At 43.6% G+C, this 22,066-nt stretch overlaps 5 protein-coding genes across 5 annotated transcripts; 2 read left to right on the top strand and 3 right to left on the bottom strand.

The window, feature by feature from the left end:
- Positions 1–1,850: 1,850 nt before the first annotated feature.
- LOC126563680 (NADH dehydrogenase (ubiquinone) complex I, assembly factor 6 homolog) lies at positions 1,851–2,840 on the bottom strand. Its single transcript, XM_050220327.1, has 2 exons — positions 2,737–2,840; positions 1,851–2,661 (listed from the first exon to the last, which is right to left on the bottom strand). The coding sequence occupies exons 1-2, from the start codon at positions 2,838–2,840 to the stop codon at positions 1,851–1,853; spliced, it is 915 nt and encodes a 304-aa protein (XP_050076284.1).
- A 2,195-nt stretch (positions 2,841–5,035) lies between these two features.
- Positions 5,036–9,274, bottom strand: LOC126563691 (lysine--tRNA ligase-like). The gene is made up of 3 exons (XM_050220338.1): positions 9,234–9,274; positions 8,294–8,775; positions 5,036–6,279 (listed from the first exon to the last, which is right to left on the bottom strand). The coding sequence occupies exons 1-3, from the start codon at positions 9,272–9,274 to the stop codon at positions 5,036–5,038; spliced, it is 1,767 nt and encodes a 588-aa protein (XP_050076295.1).
- Positions 9,275–10,684: 1,410 nt separating this feature from the next.
- LOC126556654 (CREB-binding protein) lies at positions 10,685–12,701 on the top strand. The gene is made up of 2 exons (XM_050212054.1): positions 10,685–12,332; positions 12,580–12,701. Exons 1-2 carry the CDS (start codon positions 10,685–10,687, stop codon positions 12,699–12,701), a joined length of 1,770 nt encoding a protein of 589 aa, XP_050068011.1.
- Positions 12,702–15,472: 2,771 nt separating this feature from the next.
- Positions 15,473–16,474, bottom strand: LOC126563703 (tRNA methyltransferase 10 homolog A). The gene has a single exon (XM_050220343.1). It carries the CDS (start codon positions 16,472–16,474, stop codon positions 15,473–15,475), a length of 1,002 nt encoding a protein of 333 aa, XP_050076300.1.
- A 4,342-nt stretch (positions 16,475–20,816) lies between these two features.
- LOC126558782 (sin3 histone deacetylase corepressor complex component SDS3-like) lies at positions 20,817–22,066 on the top strand. Its single transcript, XM_050214852.1, has 3 exons — positions 20,817–20,916; positions 20,997–21,724; positions 21,794–22,066. The coding sequence occupies exons 1-3, from the start codon at positions 20,817–20,819 to the stop codon at positions 22,061–22,063; spliced, it is 1,098 nt and encodes a 365-aa protein (XP_050070809.1). The 3' UTR covers positions 22,064–22,066.

The following is a 22,066-nucleotide window of genomic DNA, read 5'->3' on the forward strand; positions in this document are numbered from 1 at the left end:
GGGGGGGGGGGGTCCAAGTATCTCAGAGATCCTTCATAGAAGACACACTGTTTATTGATTTAATACAAAAGAAGGCAACCTGGAGAGGTCTTAGTCAGCCATTATTGGGCTTCCTTGGCTAACTCTTAAGCCGTGTACCTGGATAATCAAGTCACGCCGTACAGGGGAGACTTTACGATAACCGTACCTGTTTGTCTGGGGCAGCTCGATGATGATGCGACAACAGAGCCGATCTTTTCACACGACTGATCCAGGATTAAAATCCCATCAGGACCGTTCCCCCATAGTGAGGACTAACTATCCAACTACGTGGTATCAGTATGTCTTGACTTCTTTTTTTTCTTCTTCTTGTCCTGCTCAGGATTGAGTTCGTCGCGTAGACATGGCCAGGTCGAAAATCCGTTTCCAGGAAACTACTCGGTCTAGGGCTGCAGTCCTCCATCCACGGGTGCATCCGATCTCCGACAGATTTGATACCGGATTTAACGTAAAGATACCGGACATGATAAAGGGCTCGCTGTACTACTTTACGTCTCGTGCCGAACGGGTCGCTGACGAACACCTTCCTGCTGGTGCATGAGTCCGGCATCCTCACCACCATGCCACAGCCAACGTATCTTTCCGGGTTTGACTACCGTCAGGGTATCAGCACCGCCAAACAGCACAACAAATTTCGTAAGCCATTCCATAGCCGGTGTGACCTAGAACTCCGTTAGCCCGAGAAGGAGAAGACCTGCCTGTCTAATGATGCCCGCCGTTACCGAAACTACTATTAAAAAATTTGTCGCTAGACAGCAATTTAACCGTAGTGTCTACGACCAAAAAAATACAAGTTGTTCTATGACCGCCTAACGCGAAAGAGGTCTTAAATACCCAAAGCCTGTATAAAATATATCTAGTTGGGTTTATCTCTCTTTTAAAAGCAAATAATTGAGTTAATATACATCATCACATGAATCTTACTTTTATGCGTAAACCCAAATTACTATTATTGACAATCAATACAAATTTTAGACTCGGATCGGATGATTATTCGACAGTTTTTCAGATTCGAAATAATGCAAACGAAAGGCTTATTACGCTGTTATTAATAATTAACCAAATACAGAAGCACACGTAAGCCAAGACTGGTAAAATATTTGTACTCGTATCCGTGTTCTGAACATGCATCGAATCTATTCTAAAACAGGCTCTCCCGTTACAAACAACTTCTATTCAGCGGCAAATAACTGGTACGTGGGCGCAGATGTAAGTGATATCAATAAAAAAAATCGAAAAAATATTTAAAACCAATTTAAAAACTTTCTACTTGCACAAAAAGAAGGAAAACAAATTGGCCTGAGCATTCTGTAAATTTCATGTAAGTACAACTTCCCTGCCAAAGAATATTATGTAAATATTGTGCAAAACTTTTCCAGGTAAGCGGTCATTTTGACAATAGTGTTAAACTTGCAGTACATGAAGGAAATTACAAGGAAAACTAAGATGATTTCAAATAGGGAATCCTTCTAGTCCAAGCAAGCACTTAAAAGCTCATAAGAGCAATCTGTACTGCTGGCACACAAGGTAGATACTTGCATAGAGCGAGCCTTCACGCAAGCGAAGATTATATTTATCCCACTATATGCTGCATTTGTTCGTCGATGACGTCGCTTTAAATAGCCGACCGCTGTAAACAGATTTCGATCATGGCCAACAAAGTTTCCAGTGACGATTTCAACTCGAAGGTGAGATGATAGGTTGATAGGCAACGCTGTTGATTGTGACTTTGTAGTATTTTTTTCCTTTCTTTTTAAATTTATTATACATCACTACGCCTCGTGCAGCTTGTCAGACACTTCAGGCTTTTCCTAGTAGTTCCCGAGCAACTTCCGCCAGTACAGCACCAACGGTAATAACGAATCCGTTCGCATAACGGTCGGATCCGTCAGGTGAAAGTTGGCTAGCCGCAACCGCTGCAGGTACCGCTCGATCGTTACAGCCGGCAGAAAGATTGGTTTAACCGTGCGTGGCACCGTCTTCAGCAAGCCCTTGGCCGTTTCAAGATGGCGAAAGGCCACGCTAGCCAAACTGAACGTCACCTCTTCCACGCCCTTATCGTCCGCCCGGTTGCGCACCATCCGCTCCTGATTGACGCCCTGTGCCATTAGCAGTTCCTGCGGGATTGGGACCGCATTGCGGCGCGTTTGGTACGGGATCGAGCGCAGCAAGTTCACGATACCTTGCGCCTTGCCCAGGTGGGATGCGGCATGGTCGCAGTGCACGTTCCGCTTACCGTGCACCTCTAGCAGTAGATACAGCACGCTCGATACCGTATGTTCGGCATAATCCTCCAGCTGCTTTACCGTGAGAAAGTTCAAATTCGAGTTGGCCCGGGCGCTAACCAACCGTTGCAGGTACATTTTCGACAGCTTGTGTTCAGCAATGGCTCCCCGCAACTCGTGTATGACGGGATGGTCCGGTATATTCGTACCATCGGTCCGGTACAGCGTGTTGAGCGTATTTTCCCAAAACTTAAGCGGCATCACACCGACATTGCCGGCCGACACCTTCTCGCTAACCTTCGCCACCTCCACGTTGAACGCACGCACAGCGAACGCACTGCGACGCTCGGGATTCTTGAGCAGCAGTGTGCAGAGAAAGTTTTCCTTGTCATGATTTCTGCAAATAAAAAAGGGATAAATATTCTGGCTGGACACGAAACGTGGTGTTGGGCAGAGCGCCGGCCGTGCTCACCTGACAAGGTTTAGGCAAACGTTCTGTGATGCTGCATCGTTGGATGCTAGTCGCTTTAAAGCTCCGCAGGATGTAGCTTTAAAGATAGTCCGGTAGCACAACATGCTGAGACTACTTTCCCATTAACTAACGTGCACGTTTTACTTCAATTTATCATACCCAAAATCCTCTGATGCCGGCTACACTTTGCCTGATAATTGTCAAGCCCAGCTGGTTTGTTGTTGTTATGAAAGGAAAATCAAAACATTACATGATGACAGATCGTTTCTATATTGAATTCGATTCGTGACGGTTGCCGGTCACGCGGTTAAAAATTACGTTGAAAGAGTATCAGCAATAACGCAACTTCACAAAACCTTTCATTGTAATTTTATTTAATAACGATAACTGTACCAATGTCCTGCCCTATAATGGACACTTGCTCTATGCAGACATCATTAAGCAGTTTTGTCCCATATCCTCGATCAACGAAAAATGTGCACTACAAATAGACTGACCAGAAGGACCGTATTTAACCTTCGTTTCAATGACCAAAAATACACCATCACTTCCCGGGTATACTATAACATACCAAAGAGAGTTTTAAAAAAATTAAAGAAAAAGCTTGTAACATCTACAATTACAGGAGTTTATCATACTTTTTGTATGAAAATGTATGAAGTGTGAGAAAATCATTTTCAATGTTTTGCAGAATAACGTGGTAAATGGATTGTTACTTTGTCCGCAGAAGTGTAATGTGATTTCGTTTAGTCGCGCTAACAATAAGATGCTTTGGAGATACTCAATATGAGGCGTCGATTTATCATATATCTTCTATCAAGGATCAAGGGTCTTGATACAGTGCCGTGAAGGCACTGTACTGTTGTTTGGTAAGGGATCGATCCTCGAATACGCTTGTGTAGTTAGGTCACCAGCTGAGGGTGACGGCGATAGGTAGGTTGGAACGTGTATAATGGGTCTGTTCCTTCTTACCCCCTAACACTGTCGCCTATTAGGCCTAGAATCACAGCAATTCATTACCACATCCAATTCTCATGTATTGCTGGACTTCTGTTCAATTCTATTGATGTTCGTTTCCTTCATTCATCTGTATCTCTATACGCTCCTTCCAGTTACCTGCGTGAAATACCTTCCCACCTCACATTCCGACTAAGCTGACTAAGCTGGTTTTGGCCAGAATGATCTTTTTCTTAGAGCGCAAGCAGCTTATAACAAAATATCTAGCATAGCAGCTTATAACATCCTTCTCAAATATGTTAATGTTAAGTTACAGCCTTTGCCTTTGAGGCGGACATGTGTTGATAAATAATAATAATTATTAGAGCTACTTATAATTATACGTTTATAATACTTTATTATTATTATAATTAGAGTTACTGTTACTAATACCAAAACCTCATATTTCTACGAAAAAAAGTATTTGCTCCTCGCACACGTTATCACTGCTTACTACTCTTATCACTTGTACAAATCTCTGTGAGCTGATTTTACTGAAGATATCTTGCGATATCATTTAATATACCAATAATCTTCGCATGTTCTACGAATTTTAATAAATTAGCTTGCCAACCGTAGGGACGTAATTTAATGAACTACTCAGGTCACATCCGCCATCGAATGGCTTAGTTGGTTCCACGAAGTTTGATAGCCATTCCTCACTACCGGGAATTGAGCCGGATTTGAACCTCTGCCCTTATCCTACCTTGTGAAGAGCGGCATCGCTGGCACCTCTACTACCAGACCGGAACTGGCATATCTTATCTATACTGCATGATGTACTCTTCTTCTTCTTCTTCTTGACTTAACGACCTTCTAGGTCACGCCGACCATCGAATGGCTTAGTAGACTTACCGATACCACCTGTAATAGGTGAAACCTGTAGGTTTGAACATTTTTCGACCCATCTAAAATCTAACTTTTTTATAAGCACATTTATCAAATCCTAAAGTCGAAAAATATAATGAAGGGATGAACAAACTTCATCAGAATCAGAAAAAGCGACTAATAACCAATTTCATCATTCATAGAATGACAGAAACGTGGTCCCAAAATGTTCAATTAGCTTTTACAGCATCAAAAAAAGAAATGTTCGATTCGTTAAATATTGGCTTCACAATCTCATTTTTACGTAATGTGCAATAGCAGATAATCTTAGCTTATTGGTGATCATTTTAAAAAATTTCTCAATCTATAGAGCACCACTAGACCCCGATGGATATTTCATTTTGAAGTAGTTTTTAATTGTTCAAGCAATGCATAATACGCTTTCAACGATAAACGTAACGAATGTGGGATCCAGCTACGCATCTGTCGCGTTATCCTCGCCGTTGGGTGCCGCGGCTGGATGCCTTCGATTCGGATCATCCGGCTTCATGGCCGGGAACAGCAGCACCTCCTTGATGTTATTCGTGTTGGTGAGGAACATGGTCAAACGGTCGATGCCCATACCCCAACCACCGGTCGGCGGCAATCCATACTCGAGCGCGGTACAGAAATTTTCATCCACCAGCTGTGCCTCATCATCGCCGGCCGCCTTGTCGGCGGCCTGCTGCTCGAACCGCTCCCGCTGTACGGCCGGATCGTTCAGCTCGGTGTACGCGTTGCACACCTCCTTGCGCATTACGAACAGCTCGAACCGCTCGGTCAGCCCGGTCAGGGTGCGATGGTACTTGGCGAGCGGGCTCATAATTTGCGGATGGTCACAGATGAACGTCGGGTTGATACAAGTCTCCTCGAGAAATTCGCCCACGAGCTTGTCGAGCAGTCGGGCAGCCGTACGGGGTGGCTTACACTCTACCTCGTGCTTCACGCAGAGCGCATCGAGAAACTGGACCGCCTCGGGGGTGTGCAGCTGGTCCGCCGCCGGAAAACGTACCTTCAGTATCTCCTCCAGCGAGCTGATCATGGAGATGCGCTTGAATGGGGGCGTAAAATCGATCTCGTACTCTTGGCCGTCCGGCCCATCCGGATGGTACTTGATCTTGTACGATCCGTGGATGGCGTGCACCATGCCCGATAGCAGTTTCTGCGTAATGTCTATGATGTCGTTATAGTCCGCGTACGCCATATAGAATTCGCACGTCGTAAACTCCGGATTGTGCGTCAGATCGATACCTTCGTTGCGGAACTGGCGCCCAATCTCGTACACCCGGTCCAGCCCTCCAACGGTCAGCATCTTCAGATACAGTTCCGGTGCAATGCGCAAAAACAGATCCATGTTTAAGTCGTTGTGGTGTGTAACGAATGGTTTGGCCGTTGCACCGCCCGCTATCATATTCATCATTGGCGTTTCCACCTCCAAGAAGCCCAAATTGTCGAAGAAACGTCTCACGTAGCTGATGATCAGTGCACGTGTTATGAAAATGTTGCGCACGTTGTTGTTCAGCATCAAATCTAGATATCGCTGTCGGAAGCGTGTCTCCTTATCCTTCAGCCCGTAGTGTAGATGGGGCAGCATGTGCAGACAGGGCGAGAGCAACTTTATTCTTCGTGCCATCGCGGACAGTTCACCCTTCTTGGTTTTGCCCGGCACACCGGTCACACCTGTAAAATAGATGTTAGTATTAGTGCGAAGGGTGGATGGATAAATTGAATAAAATAGTCGTTAAAGCAGCAAACCGTACGAGACAGACGCGAAAAATCAATTCTTACACTGTAGACTAGCGATATAGCTATCGTTCCTATTTTTTTCCCTGAGGCATTCCGGAGTAACTTAACATGAACCCGAACAAATATCACAGTAAAGCAAGAGGAAAATCAAGGCTTTACTGCGTTTTCTACTCATGAGGTACATAATAAATATACGACGATTCCTCTTGGTTTAGTAAATACATATGCGGTATTTCAACGGACAATGAACAAGATTATGACAGCGTGTCACAAAAAAACGAGTGAATTTAGTCGCATATTTGGATGATTTTATTGTACCGCGCATAAATGCATCCGATTTACTACATAAGTTAGAGGTTACACTTTCCGTGTTAAGCGTTGAAGGATTTACAAAAAAATAAAAATAAAATCACTTCTTTAAGGCAAAAGAAAAGTTTCTTGGGTTAGAAGTGTCCAGAGAAAGAGTGAGACCGGGAAATAATAAAAAAGCAGTCGTACAGTACCGTGAACAATGTATTCCGTGCAACAATTTATAGGTATAACAGGATTTTTTAGAAGATTTGTTAAAAAGCTTCAGCATAATAGCGACACCAATATTGAAACTGTTGATGATAGATACAGAATTTATTTTGGGAATATCGAACAGCAACTAACTTTCGAACACCTGTTTTTTACAGTTTAATGATGAGGAAAGCCTTGATAGAATTACACGCCGATAGGTCGAGTGCAGGGGTAAGCATGGATATTGTTAGAAAATTAGATGAACGGCAACCTGTAAGTAATTTCCTGTCATAAGACAAACACGACGGAAACAAATTATTACTGATGGGAAAGTTCCATTTTTCGGAACGGAACGGAACTAGTTTATTTTCACAAATGAATGGAATGAACTTGGTCGGCTTTTTTTAACCTACTTCAACAAGAAAGAGGCCCCGTGTCTACCCTGTTGGGTGGATATCATGGATATGTATATCATGGAAGCACCTTTCTTCCCTATAGAGGACATCAAGTTCCTCAAAAAATATTTGTTCTTCTGATTTTTTCTACTTGGTTAAACGACCTACTAGATCGCGCCGGTCAACGAATGGCCTAGTAGACTTGCTGATATACCACGTAATTAGTTAGTCCTCACTACGACCTGCATTGCCTGGATGAGATACAGCTGATTTTACAAAATCCAAATAGAACAAGCCTTCACACTTGCTTTACTACCTAGTGTTGCTTTCGTTGTAATATAATGAAGCATACAGGAAAAAAGGAATGGAGTGCACGTTTTGAAATTCTTATGGACAGAACAATGTTAGTGCAAAAAACCCTAATTTGTGATTTTATTTGAGTACCAAAGTGTTTGAAATATTATTAGAATTCAAACTGTTTAGTAATTCAAAGAATTATTTGAATCATTAAATTGAAAGAACGGTTCCTAAATAATATGTGCGGAACGAAATTCTCATCACTATAAATTATCATAGTTATGAATTAAAAATGCTGGCAGTGGTGACCTGCCGTAGAGCGTTTCAGACATTTGATTGGAAGAAATTTTGCCATTAGAATTCCATTTTTGTTGCAGTGAGAAATGCATACAGTACTGCTTCTTGGCTTAACGACACACTAGGTAACGAAGGCCATCTAATGATTTACTAGACTTGTTGATACACCACGCAGCTGGATTTGAACTCCAGTCCTGCCGTGTGAAGACAGTCGGCGTTGTTGCCCAGATTACTAGAATATGATTTCTAAATAGTACACAGGAGTGATGGAAAACTGAGGAAACATAGCCGAAATAAAAGATTCGGAAGTTGAGAGAACAACTTAAAAAAAATATTGTGTCCGATTGTAAAACAGGTATTAGTAAATAAAACAGTGCGAAGGATGGATAAATGTTATAAAGTAGCCGTTAACTAGCAATCCTCTACGAGACAGATGTACAAATTCAATTGTTACGCACCGATAATATCGCCGCGCCGCAACCGTCCCGTTTCCTCGAAGAACAGCTCCTCACTTTCGTACGCCTTGGCGTTTGCCATCACCTGCAGCTTCAAGCCTTCGCCGCGCAGATCGAAGAAAATCAGCTTTACGCCAGACTCCCGGATTGCGTGCACCCGGCCGGCCACGCTTAACGTCACGTTGTCCAGCGTTTCACCATCCTGCAGACCGTTGTACCGTTCGATAAACTCGCTCAACGAGCACGTGACGTTGAACTTGTGCGGGTACGGATGGGTTTCGGGACTTTTCTTAAGCTCGGCCACAGCCGTACTGCGTAGCTTGAAGTACTCGTTCGGGGAGATCTCTTCCAGGTTTTCCCTCGCTGAACCGGCGGCAGCCGTCTTTTGCTGGTTTGGATCGGCCTTATTGGCGCTTGGTTCCGCCTTCGCTTTCTCCTGCTTTTCCTTTTCCTTCGCTTCAGCCTTTAACCGGCGCTTCAGCTCACTACGTCAAAGGTGTTTTTTTAGGGGAGGTGAATTGGAGAGGTTGGTGAAGGTAATGTAAGGGTGAAGAAGAGAAAAAAAACGGAAAAAACCGCATTAGTCCAACCTATTGCAGCTTTTTACCATGGTCAAGGTACATTTTCTGTCGCTTCGATTTCCATCGCACCGTGGCCATTGTCCCCAGGAGCGTTTGTACGGCGCACGGCAACACTGGAACCGTCATCCGGTGGTGGATCGGTTTCCATGCCGACACGCTACACCTTGCCAGTGCCAATAGCATGGTGTGCCTTCTCCCTACTGCTCCCTCTTTCCCCCTGGCACGTTTTCACGCTACACGCTACCAAGAACAACCGCACATCCACGTCGAACGGATGCACACGCACATGTGGCCACCACGCTGCAGCGAGAAATGAACACAGAACCGATTTGTACGCGGATTATCGTTGTACTTAAACTTACTTCTTCGACAGCTTTTCTTCGCCCTGCTTAACGTCGGCCATTTCTCTTACTGAGCGTACTAAACAAACTAAACCGTGTAGGAGATTCTTTCTGCTTGTTATAAATGTGTGCAGTAATTTTACCGTACGTAGAAAAAAAAGATGAACTAACTCTGCGGGAAGATAACTAGCCAATGCCGGACGAACCGATGCGGATTGTTGTGTGTGTATGTGTACGTGTGCATAAGTATTTCATTTATTTTTGACTCACACCTGGGTGAATCAATGAGGCAAAATATCTTTCGCAACGTGCATTTGAGCGAATGAGAGAACGATTACAAAAAAGAGATTGAAAACAGAGAGCGAGAGGGATAGATTTGTGAAAATAACCGAACTTCCTTTTTGTCGCTGATGACACATTTGCACGCTTTTACTGTCATATTTGACAGCGCTGTGTGAACGGTGTGGATAATCACACAGCACAAAAACGGCTCAATTTATCCTCAAAAAACTTTCTCTATTCTAGCAACACAGCCTGGCCGTCCTTTATGAATTAAAAAAACTTTCTCTATCCTCAAAATAAATTCCTTTTTGGTTTGTAATTTGAAATGAATTTAGTATAATTTTACATAATAAAATGTAAAACGACAATCCTTTTTTTGGATGCATTATATTTACATCTAAAAGGTGGGAAAATAAGTCTTAGTCATTACCACGATGAACGTTTTTTGTTGCCAAACTCGTTTTTCGTCCAAAGTCACATAACGATGGGAAGGTAATAACGGTGCAGGACACGGTAGGACCGAGGTTCAAATCCCATCTGGATTGATCCCCCCCCCCCCCCCCCCCCGGGTGAAGATTTTCTATCCATCTACGTGATTTCGGTAAGTCTAGTAAGCAATTGAAAAGAACTAGTAAGCAATTGGTTATTAAGGCAATTTTGTCAATAAGGTACAAACATCTCTATGAACCTTGGAAACGGTCAAGCTGGCTGTCTCTCTTTCTCGCCTGCAGAGAGAGAATTTTCTGTTTGTTTAGGTGGTGTCCGTCTCGGATGATTTTTGTGTGCACAAGAATTTTGAGGAACCAGCCAAAAAAGGACCATCAGTAAGGGCTGCGTGTATTTACATCCAAATTGCTTTCCACCATGAACTAATTTAATAGTGAAAATGTGGTAAATAGTGTAAGATTGTCTTCCAGAGAAGAATTTGCTGATATTCGTTCAACCAATACGTTGACGAGGGATGGTGGTGTTATTGATCGTTTAGGTAAAAACAGATGGAAAATTGTATATTGTAGCCTTGTTTTTTATGGTTTGTGAATCTTTTGCTTGAACACTTGTTTTTTTTTATGTTTGTGTGTTTGTGTGACTAGTTTGATCGTGGTGGCATTCATTGCTGATCCAGAAAACATTCTAACCCACCCAACGACCGCCCACCAAATCCCCCAAACCATCACCATCACCAAGGAACAATGGATTTTTCCGAAGCTTTAAAAATTCCGATAAACAAAACGCACGCCCCACTGCCGGGTGTTAACGGTGGGCCAGTCGTCGGAAGTGGACACTCGGTTGGTGCGGCGGACCAGGGCGCTGGCTATGTGACGGAAAAGCTTTACATGCTGCTGCAGTTGTACCTGCAGAACAAGGGTTGGAATCCGTCGGTTGAGCTACTGCAATGCTTCGCCGAGCTAAAGGACACACCGATCCTGCCTAGTGCGGCCTACCTGCAGGCGCTGGCGAGCCGGGTCGCGTTGGACAATCAGGGCCGGTTGGTGTTGCGCGAAACGGGCAAAATTGTGCTGCCGTACGAACATTTCGCGAATGCGGTCATGCTTAAGCACATGTCCGGTCCGCACGGGCTGCATCTGAGTATCGAGGCGACGGTGCGCGCGGTGATGGACTCGTACACTATCGGGCGAGACAGTTTCGGCATGGAGAAGGAATTCATCGTGGAGGTGGTACAGTCCTGTCCGAGTCCGGCCTGCCGGTACTACAAGGGTCAGCTAGGAGTCGCCCCTTTCATGGATCAACCTTCGTACGCTGCTGGTGGTGGGGGTAGTGGTGGTGCTGGAGGACCAGGGCCGGCACCACCACCACCCGGAGGACATCTTAACTCGGCGGAATATTTGACGCATTTGCAACAGCAGCTAGGCCAGCAGAATGCCGGTCTTTTCGAAATGGGAGCAAACGATCGCGATCCCTCCAAGACCCTGATGGGTCAGGTGAAACACTCGAAACCGACCGCTTCACCACAGCACCAGCAGCCACACATCAGTGCGGCTCTGTTCCAGCAGCAGCAACAGCAACAACAACAACAGCAGCAACAACAGCAAAGCCGTGCTATTGTGCCACCGAAAGCACCACCACCGTTCGATGGGTTCAGCAATTTGTCGGCGTTTGATAAACAGCGCATGTTACAGCATCTCCAGGACAAGCAGAAGCAACATTTCGACGTGGGACAACATATCGCGCCGCAACCACACGTCGTCGGTACGGGAGTGCTGGGTGCGGGTGTCATCAGCAAACAGCAACAGCAAGCCGCCAACATGTTACAGCAACATCAAACACAGTCGCATCAGTCAAGCAATGCTACGCATCATCATCTTCACCATTCGCAACAGCAGCAACAATCGCAGCAGCAAACGCCATCACAACCACCTCCACCGCCTGTATCACAACAGCCACAACCATCCACTATTGTTGGACCGTTGATACCGCCGCCATTGATGAATCAACCACAACAACAGCAGCAACAACAGCAACAGCAGCAACAACAACAACAACAGCAACAACAACATCAGCAACAACTAGCAATGCAAGCGCACCTAAGTCAGCCACCGCTCCAGACGGTCAACATGGACACCGGGCACAAGCTGTCGGATTATATGCGTGGTGCAGTCGATCCACACGAGTGCGTATCGACCGCTAGTAGTGAGCTGCTGGCACTGCACAACGGTGCCTGGAGCCGGGAGCAAGGTGGCGAGCAGGGCGGCGCCATCAGTCAGGACAAAATTATCCGTGCGTTCAGCGAGCTGATGCGCAACATTGCCAAAATGAAGACCTTCATACGGCCGAGCATGTGCAAACCGTACGGCAAGCAGTCGGAGAGTTTGCAGAAAAGTAAGCCACTGTTAGTGATGGGTTTGTGATACCACTGTGGTACTACGAATGCACAGCAGAGTAACGTATGCTATCACAGTCGCACACCAAACAAAATTTTGGTAGCACATTTTAGTGATCTACCACAGTTACACAGCACACCTAAGTGTGTAGCGCACAGTAGAACGTGCTACTTGACCCATCATTAGCCGCTATTCGCAACCTATGTACTTGTGGGTTCACTAATATGTTTTTTTTTTCTTTTTAGCACTATTCGACACAATTCAGTTGCTGCAGATGTTGCGAAACTGTCTTCCGGCACCGCACATACCGGTCTCGTCGTGGAAGGGAACGGACGTAACCGGCAGCACCGAGACGTCATTGAATTAAGCTACTAATGATGGGGCGCAACGAAGCGCACTCCACGATTCCGGAGCCGGCTCGGAGTTCAACCCGTAGCCGGTACCACACCCACGGCTCCTAGCCCATGGCTACGAACTTGTGAGGAGAATAACAATTCCTTTGAAGGAATTAATTAACTGTTACTCACACCTTACTGAGATGTAGTGCAACTCTTTTTTAAATTTAATTTTAATTTAATTAACAACTCTTTAGGGAGTCGGAAGGCAGAAGTGCTTAAAGGTATCCTGTAAAGATGTCTTGTGTACTTCCACTTTTAGCTTTACTTTTCGGGATAATTTCTCATAACGATGTCACGCCTCTCGTAACCGCTGTGACAACTCGCTGCGCTTCGAAACTCGAAACAGTGTTCAAAAGTCTATGTTGGTTCGAATCCTAAAAGAGTTTTAAAAACTCTTTGCGATTCGAATCTCAAAATAATTTAAAAATCTTTGGGATTCGAATCTCTCTGGCGACTATTAACTTGTTGGGAGTGAGTTTTATAATAACAATTCTTTAAAAAAAAATTGTGAGGAGTTTATTTTAATAATTCATTAGAAAAATTAAATTACTCACTCTTACTCAGTACGCACAACACTGCACGACGAACCCACGGTCTACCACGTTGACCGTTAACCGTCGAAAAAAGCTTTATCATAGTTCATGCCGTTCACGACCGTGGGAGCAGATCCGGCTCCGGAGCCGATTCCACTTATTTCTGGAGCTGGTTGGACCCGGTTTTGGCACCGGAGCCGTTTTTCCAATCACTATAAGCTATACACATAACCACCCACAAGCCCATAAATGTTTACAAGCCATAACTAAGTTCAGCATAGTTGCATAGAAACGCGGACGATTAATGATGTGATGTGACATGTATAAGAAAGGATATCTTTCCAAGCCATATTACTCTTTCATCCACTACTAACATTTTAGGCAAACAATTTTGTCTACAGGCCTAAGGTAAAACGAAGCTTAGCATTTCAAAAACGCGTGGAAAAAAAGGTGTACCTCCGGCCAAAATAGGAAAGATTCTCGACTGGCTGACACGTGGGTGCACACAAGCACCAAAGCTCGAGACTGGAAAGTAAACTAAACAGGCCGTCATTTTCTCCCACAGTTATTGTTCTCCTGAATAGCTGAGGGTTGAATAGTTACAACTAACTTTTACTGATAACAATAATATTTGCCATAATCTAGTCCTTGATAGTCCCAATCGATTGCCAAAGAGTATGCGCGACAAGTGCAAATAACTCCAGCTTAGCAGTAGCGTATGTATGTTTTACTCTAGCCGTTAGAAACTTTACTCATCTTTAGCTACATTATTTAATGCCCCAAAACAATACAAAAAATCCCACAGGAGATATAGGGAGAGCAGCTAGTGTAAATTATCGATTAGTAGAAGAAGCAGCGATGGTGGTGGATGGCTTCATTACCGTTATGATACGTAAAAGAAAAGCCGTCATCGTCAAAAATTCGGATGTGATTATGTTCTCTTATACCCTCGTCCTTGCCCAAAAATGTGCAATACCAAAATAAAAACCATTACCATAATCTCCTTGCTGAGGGTCGTCTAGTGCGTTCCTAAGTGCTCATGTGTGATCATACCAGTGAAATAAAATACAAAAACTTACTACTAACAAACATACAAATACGCTTTCATACTAACTACAGTCAATCCCTTCACAACGAGAATCTTTGCATAAAGAAAAAGTTCTCTAATAAAATAGTTACAAAAAGTGACAAAATAATATAAACGAGATATGTGATTTGGAGATTCAAGAGAATACTGCCCAAACCTACATAAACCTCTGTCGGGCGTAAGTTCTTGGTGGCAGCGAAGGATCCTGAGAGCTTTTCCAGTCACTTTCACCTGACATGTGATGAAAAAGTTGGAAAGTGATCTACCAAAATCTCGGTGATAGTAGCAAGTACCCAAAATATTATATCCCCCCTTTAAACGGATTATTCGGTTAGTGTAACTTTAGTGCATAGCGATTGCATTTCGATGCCGTCACAAATGTTACGTTTATGTTTATAAATTCATTTATTTAACATCAGTACATGCATTTCAACGCCGAAGAAAAACATTATCTTTCGTTTCAATGATCAAAAATAGACACTTATTTCTATAACCACCTACATCCGGATAGGTCATACATTTTGTATGGGAGTTTGCATTTTCCCGGTTAAGAAAGCTAATAACTTTTGATCTGCTCGTCGTATTTGAATGAAGTTTACAAGAAAGATGAGGTTTTTTGTTGTCTAACTTATCCGGTCGATCCGGTTGTCCAGGAGGCCCTCAATAAACAGCCTCCAGGCGTTGTAGTCTGGCTGATTTAGCAACTCGAGGCCTAGAAGCTCACATCTTCCAGCGCAGTCCAATTCGCACCAAAGTGCTATAAAGCATTTTGAGGCACACTAGGTCAGTGAAGTCCGATCAGTTTAATCAGTTTTTGCCCATAGCGACGACGTGCTCTAGCTGGTCAACTTCTCGTCAAGGAGCGCTCCCAAGTCCCTGACTCAATGGTAGCACCATTTAACGCGTAATCGTACACTGAAGGATACCGCTTTCTCGCAAGCGTAAGGAGCACAAATTGATGATTTATAGTTTATTGCAATTAATGTATGTACAACACGTGCAAATTAAAGATCTAATATTTAGCTGATTTTTTTACTGATTGGCTGAACTCTTTTCAATGTGGGAAAAAATTGGAGCGTATTTATAGTAAAACGATGTACGTCAATTTACAATCTTACAACTACGTCTGCGTTGTAATTTCTACTGCCTCTCCCAGAGTCACATCATCGTCTTTAGTCGCCTCGCATGGTTTAGGGATGACGCCCTTCCTCGCCGGCAACACCTCCAACAGCGTTGGCTGCCACTCCTTGCCCATGTGCACATTTAGCAACACCTCAAACACCTGATTGATCGTCAGGATGGTGCGCGTCTTGATAACGAGATGTTCCGCCAGAGGCAAGCGGGCATGTCGAATGCCGTGACGTTGTGCCAGCTGATAGCAGTGCCCCTTATGCTGGTTGTGATCGACCAAACCACCGATCACGTACACACACCCATCCTCGAGCCGGTCCAGCACCTGGTCCGACTCGCTGGTCAAATACACCAGGGTGGACGGTTTAAACAGTTGCATAAAATGCTCGTCGCTAAATCGCACGTCCCAGTGCCGGTAACCATCGTTGCGGGCAAGATGACGCTCCACTGCACCGCCTTTCTCGATGCCAACGAAGTGCAGCGGTACCGGACGCGCGGATCGTCGGTTTAGCGTGTAGATGCGTAGCAGCTGCTTCACACACTTTGCTACATCCTTGTCAATCATCATGTGGTCGAAGCTCAGATCGATGACAACTTCGATCGTGGCGTTGGTATAGCTAATTTTCCTGCGCTTCAATTCCTTCCGGCTCGGGCCGTTGCGTACCGGCAGCCCTTGCTGGATCGCTTCGATACGCTTCGCTTTTTGCTTTTCCTTCTCCTTCTGACGCTTTTCCTTTTTTCTCTTTTCCCAGTTTTCTAGCTTGAGTAGCTTCTTGCGCTGTCGCTTGGAAAGTTCCGGTGCGTGCGGTAGGTTGCTTTCCGGATCCGAATTCAGTCTGTCCTGATTTTTTCCGTCTTCCAGCTCGGTTGACGAACCGGTGGTAACCGAACAGAGCTCACCATTGGCATCTTTTACTTCAGTTGGTGTGATGGTGTTAGACTGGCAAGATGGTTCCTCTGATTTCGTATCGCGGTGAGCAATATCTTCCATAATTGGTTCTACTGCGTGGTTAAAACTTCCCTACAAAAAGAGACGATTCTTTGGTCCTCGGTCGAACTATTTTGCTGGACTGTTAGTTTCTATAGATTCCTTCTATGGTGTCATTTGATACTTCTTTCGCTAAACTGGAAATTTTCCATCCCTCCACATCCTGTATTGATGCAAAACAGTTTAATAAATTGCAGTTCTTTACTATTAAATAAAATTTCGTTTACTTTACCTTACCTCTTTTCTAGGCACGAGGTTTGGGATGTTGGAGACCGGTATCCAGGGCTAAACAATATAGCACTACGAGCCGTTTATGTCGAAATCCGAGTTTCCGAAATGTCGAAATATCCAGTTTCTGAATGTCTTTACAATAATATTACTTTAAACAAATAGATTCAAGCAATAAGCTACACCGACAACAACAGTCAGCTAATCAAAAGCGGAAAGAATCCCAGATGGTGTAATGGAATAGAGAATTTTGTTTTGACAACCGGCACATAAGCACATTTGACAGGTGAATGGATGAATTATAAAAATAGTTAGCAAAATATTGCTGTTAAATTAGTCTTAAAATAATTATTTTAGCCACAAGTTAGCGGACACCTGACCATAATTTTAACTGTGCATTGCATATATAATCTTCTAGCATTAAATTTAATTGCAAAGGAAACCAAAAAAGGCTCTATTGATAACGAGTAGTGAACAGAAAGTCCCCTGGTAACAATCCGAGAGAGAAAATATATGAAATCCTCTCGGCTTGTTCGCGTCTTGCTCTGGTCTTGTTGATACAAATCCGGTCACTCGAGAATAAGCCTAAATGAACCGCTGGTTCACTCAAAACCAGCCGAAATGAACCACTGGTCTGAAGTATAAGACGAAATGAACCGCTGAGGTACAAGACGAAACGAGCTGTACGGGTGTATGTATGTATGCGTGTAAGAGAAGCGGATCGCGTCTCGCTGCTTTCTTTCTTCCTCTGGTTGGCAATCGAAATCGTCCAATTTCGGCACGAGCACATGTTTTCTCGATGAAAAACGTTGATCTTGTTAACAATATCACAGAGATCACAAGAAAAAGCATTACATTGACGAAAAAATCAATTTCAACCGTCAAACATTCATATCCAATCACTTTCAAAACGCTGCTGTCTTGTCGCGTAAACAAGCCGACGAAGAGGCAAAGAGGAAACACAAAAACAGTTCGCTTCAAACGCTCTGAGTTCAAAGTCCGAGAAGAACGAGACAGAGCATAAAAAATGAAAGAGAGGTCATGATGAAATGAACCTCGCCGTATTAGGGTTGTCCATTTTAGAAAAGTCGAATATCAATCCAAAACCCCAGATGCAAACAAAATCCCCTAGCTGCCATTGCCTATCTTTGATTATTCCTGTTGTTAACGTTTATTGAAAGCTTGAACTATGAATGCCTGGTATCCCAAAAACTAGAACTAAAAACTTTTTTTTTCAATCGAAACGTGACTTCTTTACATACTACGAATGGTATATTCATCTGCACTGACTGGTACAGGTAGTGAAACTGGCAATGCCGAAGAATGAGCTTGAAGTTGAATATATTTTGCATAAACAAGATAAAGTCTTTTTTGTTCTTTGAGAAATATGCCAATAAAGTGTCAATAAAAGTGTTCTATTATGGACCAATGCAAATCATCGATTAATCGTCCGCTCTTAAATTTGACATATAAACTCTGTACAAATTGCATAAATTTCTACCCAAAGGGTTTTTCTTACGGGTGTGCACGGTCATGCAATCGCAACGTAGTTTTTTTTACGCACGGTAGCTCTTATTATATCTTTTACATGTGATCAATGGTTGAGTAAAATGTTGAGAGCGGCTCATAGGTTGTTTCGTTAATATATTTGTGTTTTGAAGTAAAATTTCCATAGCCAAAATGCGTCACTGTATCTCAGAAATTGCAATTGAAAGTTGCACCCTCAATACGAGTGAAAATATTTATATGAAGCTTTGGAACAAAGATCATGAAAGGATATCATCATTTAAATTTTCATCATTTTTTTTTTTTTTTTTTTTTTTATTCATAAGGGACGGCCAGGCCGTATTGCTAATTTTCATCATTTCATCTCATTATAAAATTTTGTGTTCTTAAAAAATCAAATGCACGCCCAAGTTATTCTTAAGCGATTGATTTTTTTGCGAAATTTCAAGCTTCCTTTTCACTATAAGATTTGTAAATGTGTTTTGCTATGATTACAAAACCCATTCCTAAAGTCATGAAACATTCGTGATTTCGAATCTGGTTCACGAATAAGGACGAAATACGCACACTTGCTCATTTTTGTGTGTACAGCATCATTGCATCCCTTTTTGCTTCATCATGCTCTATGCTCTTCATAATGTCATATCTCTGCCGAACCAAGCCGACACACGAAGGTTTCGACACAGTAATTATGCAGACATTATGAAGAGTGTGGAACATTATGAAACAGAAGAGGATGCAATCATGCTGTTTACACAGAAATAAGGATGTGTGAGTAACTCCTCCCTATTGTTTATGCTATCGTCTTCTTCACAGTTGATTCAACGAATTTAGGAATAGGTATTGTAATTGTTTGACGACCCTATTAATGACTTTAATATTCCCCTTACAAGAGCAAGGATCTGTTTGCTTATGGTTTTTGATTGAAAATGAGGTTATCACTCGCTGTTTAATTCCCTTTGGTTAGTAATTGATGACCAACAAATGCTTTTTATTAAAGAGCATCTAAACGGCGGGTCGAACTACTGTGAAGAACTATTGAAAATTCTTCTTCTCTGCTTGCTTAGGGGGCATTGGCGTCCTCCGGTGACATAGACCTCTACTACCTCAAGATCGTAGCCGTCAACTGACAGGTACATGTACAAAGCAAACATGTACTTTGTCTACATCTTATTGATCCTCAATTCAATTCTATTAGCCTCGCGTGTACGCCTGAAATTTGACAACGGTGTACGCCTGGTAATTGAAACTATAACTCTTATTCACTTCGGAGGAATTCATCATTTCATTATCACGTTGTCGTAATTTTATGTAGTAATTTACGTAAGTGTACAATGCGGTTTGTAAAAACTGTTTGCACCCAAGGAGTTGTAACTAAGTAGGGCTTACAGACTTTACCAGGGTTTGTTTACAATAGTACTCGAGAGTGTATTTTTAAAAGCGCCCCACTATTTTTACTCTGTCAGAGAAAACAGAATAACGCAAAAAAAAAATCCCTGCTTCAAAATGTTAATGTTGATTTGGTAATTATTTAGGTGAGTCCAATTTGCATACAGTTCCTATATCATTCTTCGGATGGAAAAAATCATTTAAGGACGAAGTAGTAAACTGTTTAGGGATAGGACAGGCAAAAAGAAAAACATCAATAAACACTCTAGGGATTTTGTTTTTGGAATGGGTTTTTGAATTGATATTCGGCTTTTCTAAAATGGACTCCCGAATACGCCCGATCCTGCTTCCGGTTCCGTTTTGAGTGGATTATTCTCGTACAGGCCAAAGGAAGAAAGCAAGCAGGCCTTCGCCTTCATACTGCTGGCGTGTGGGTAAAGGGGGTAAATGAGAATTATGGTAGTGTGCCTAGACTTTGGCAAAACTTCGGGGTGTTACTTGGGATTTTTTTTCTAACGGCGTCTATTCCGATCTAATAAAATAGTATTGAAGTTTAATCGTTGTCCTTCTACCAATTCCAACCATTGATTGAAGACAGCAATTATCGAGCAAAAGTCATAGATTGAAAAAAAGACTTTCTCTCCTATATCAACACCATACGGGAGAAAAAACTATGATAAGGATGATGAAGAAAGCAAGCCCGCGCAATATTAATTTCCTTATGCAATTTTTTTTTTGACGTGATACATTTGTGTCTGTAGCGACATCTGGCGAGTCGAACGGTTTTTGTGTTTTGTCGGACCCCGTTTTGACTAATTTTGCGAGCCGGGCGTTGCTTGAACGCACATCGAACGTCAGCTGTCAAAACAAGTACAAGTGTGACAATTTGTTAATTGGACCATCGCTAATTAAACAAAACAACATCGGTGTCCCGCGTTTGTACTGGGTTTTGCTTGACAAGCGGATTGTAAACGGAACAAAAGTTAATTTTGCGGACGCTCCGTCGCTTTGTTTTATTTTATTTCGTTTCATTTTCGTGCCGGTAAGCTTTATTTCACATTCTGAACAATCTTCTACACAGGTAAGTAGTATTTGCACTGCAAAACGGAAATGATGCACTGTATCACAGGCTAATATTGCTTTGCCACTGTTCCGTTTTACAGAACTGCATCGCATAAATCGGAGCATTTGGTAGGTGCGCTTCCTTCTGTGCGAAAGTAGCATGGCTGCGAATCGCAACATTTCTTCGTTCTCAGAACTGGACGGTAGACAGAACGAAACGATGCAACCCGATTCGGACAACGACGCCAACAACGGGGAAGGTATGCACGGATAGTAAAAATAGTTTCGAACGACAAAATATACATCCGAACCGCCATCGGTTTATTGTCCTCTCTTTCAGACACGGATGATGCAAGCGAAACGGAGCTTCTGTCCGGCATGAACAATGAACCCAGCGTTGACGAACGAATGGAAATCAGGGAGCAAATGTATCGAGAGAAGCGTGCAAATCTGTTCGGCCAGCTGCAACTGTGCAAGGAGCGCAAGCATCCGGAGTATTTGAAAATCGTGGACCGACTGCAGAACGAGCTGAACGATCGTTTGCTGCTGAACGAGGTCGAACGTGACTATCTGATGGAGTGCGCCGAGCGGGAGTGCGTCCAGGAGAAAGCGGCCGCAGAAAAAGAGTACGAGGAAAAGAAAGCCGAGCTGATCGAGAATCTGATTGCCGATCTGGAGGACCAAAAGAAAACGATCGAACAGGAGTTCGCCACGATGGAGCTAACGGGTGATTCGGTAGACGTGAAGCCCAAAGTCACCCGGAAGTTGCGTCGCCGCCCAAACGAACCACTACCGGTGCCGGAAAAACGCCGCAAGCCTACCCCAAACCAAATAGTTTTCCTGCTGGACGACAAAGAGATCGAACACGACCTAAAGCTTATCGCACGCGGCAAACCAATCTCGGCCAACCGTGCCACGCACCATCCGACAAACGAAGGAGCTAGCGGAAGCAGCAGCTCCAGTTCGGCAGTTAACGCACAAAATCGGTCCGGTGGTTCCGTTAATTCCGTTTCGAATGCTTCCGACCAGAACGGTACCCCTCAAGACGGCTATGGAGGTGGACCATCCGTAAGTGTGTGTGCATACCTCCTTCTGACGTTAGTTTTAACTTCCTTTCTTTCCTTTCCCCGCTTTTAGGGTCTGGCATCGAGCAGCAGTCAGGCATGCCAGCAACCACTGACGGATACACGAATCGAGGACGGCAAGCTGTGGTACGAACGGCGATGGTTTCACCGTGGTCAACCGGTACATGTCGAGGGTCGAGACATTTCTCGCTTTTCGGCCAACATTTCCGCGATCGGCATCGAGGCGATCTGTGTGAAGAAGACGTCCGACGGGCAGAAGGTGCGCATCTGCCTTTCGCATTTGCGCCGGGGTAAAGTGTCCATCAAGCGTCGGGCTAATTAGGGT

Source organism: Anopheles maculipalpis, chromosome X (assembly GCF_943734695.1).
Source record: "Anopheles maculipalpis chromosome X, idAnoMacuDA_375_x, whole genome shotgun sequence".
NCBI lineage: Eukaryota > Metazoa > Arthropoda > Insecta > Diptera > Culicidae > Anopheles > Anopheles maculipalpis.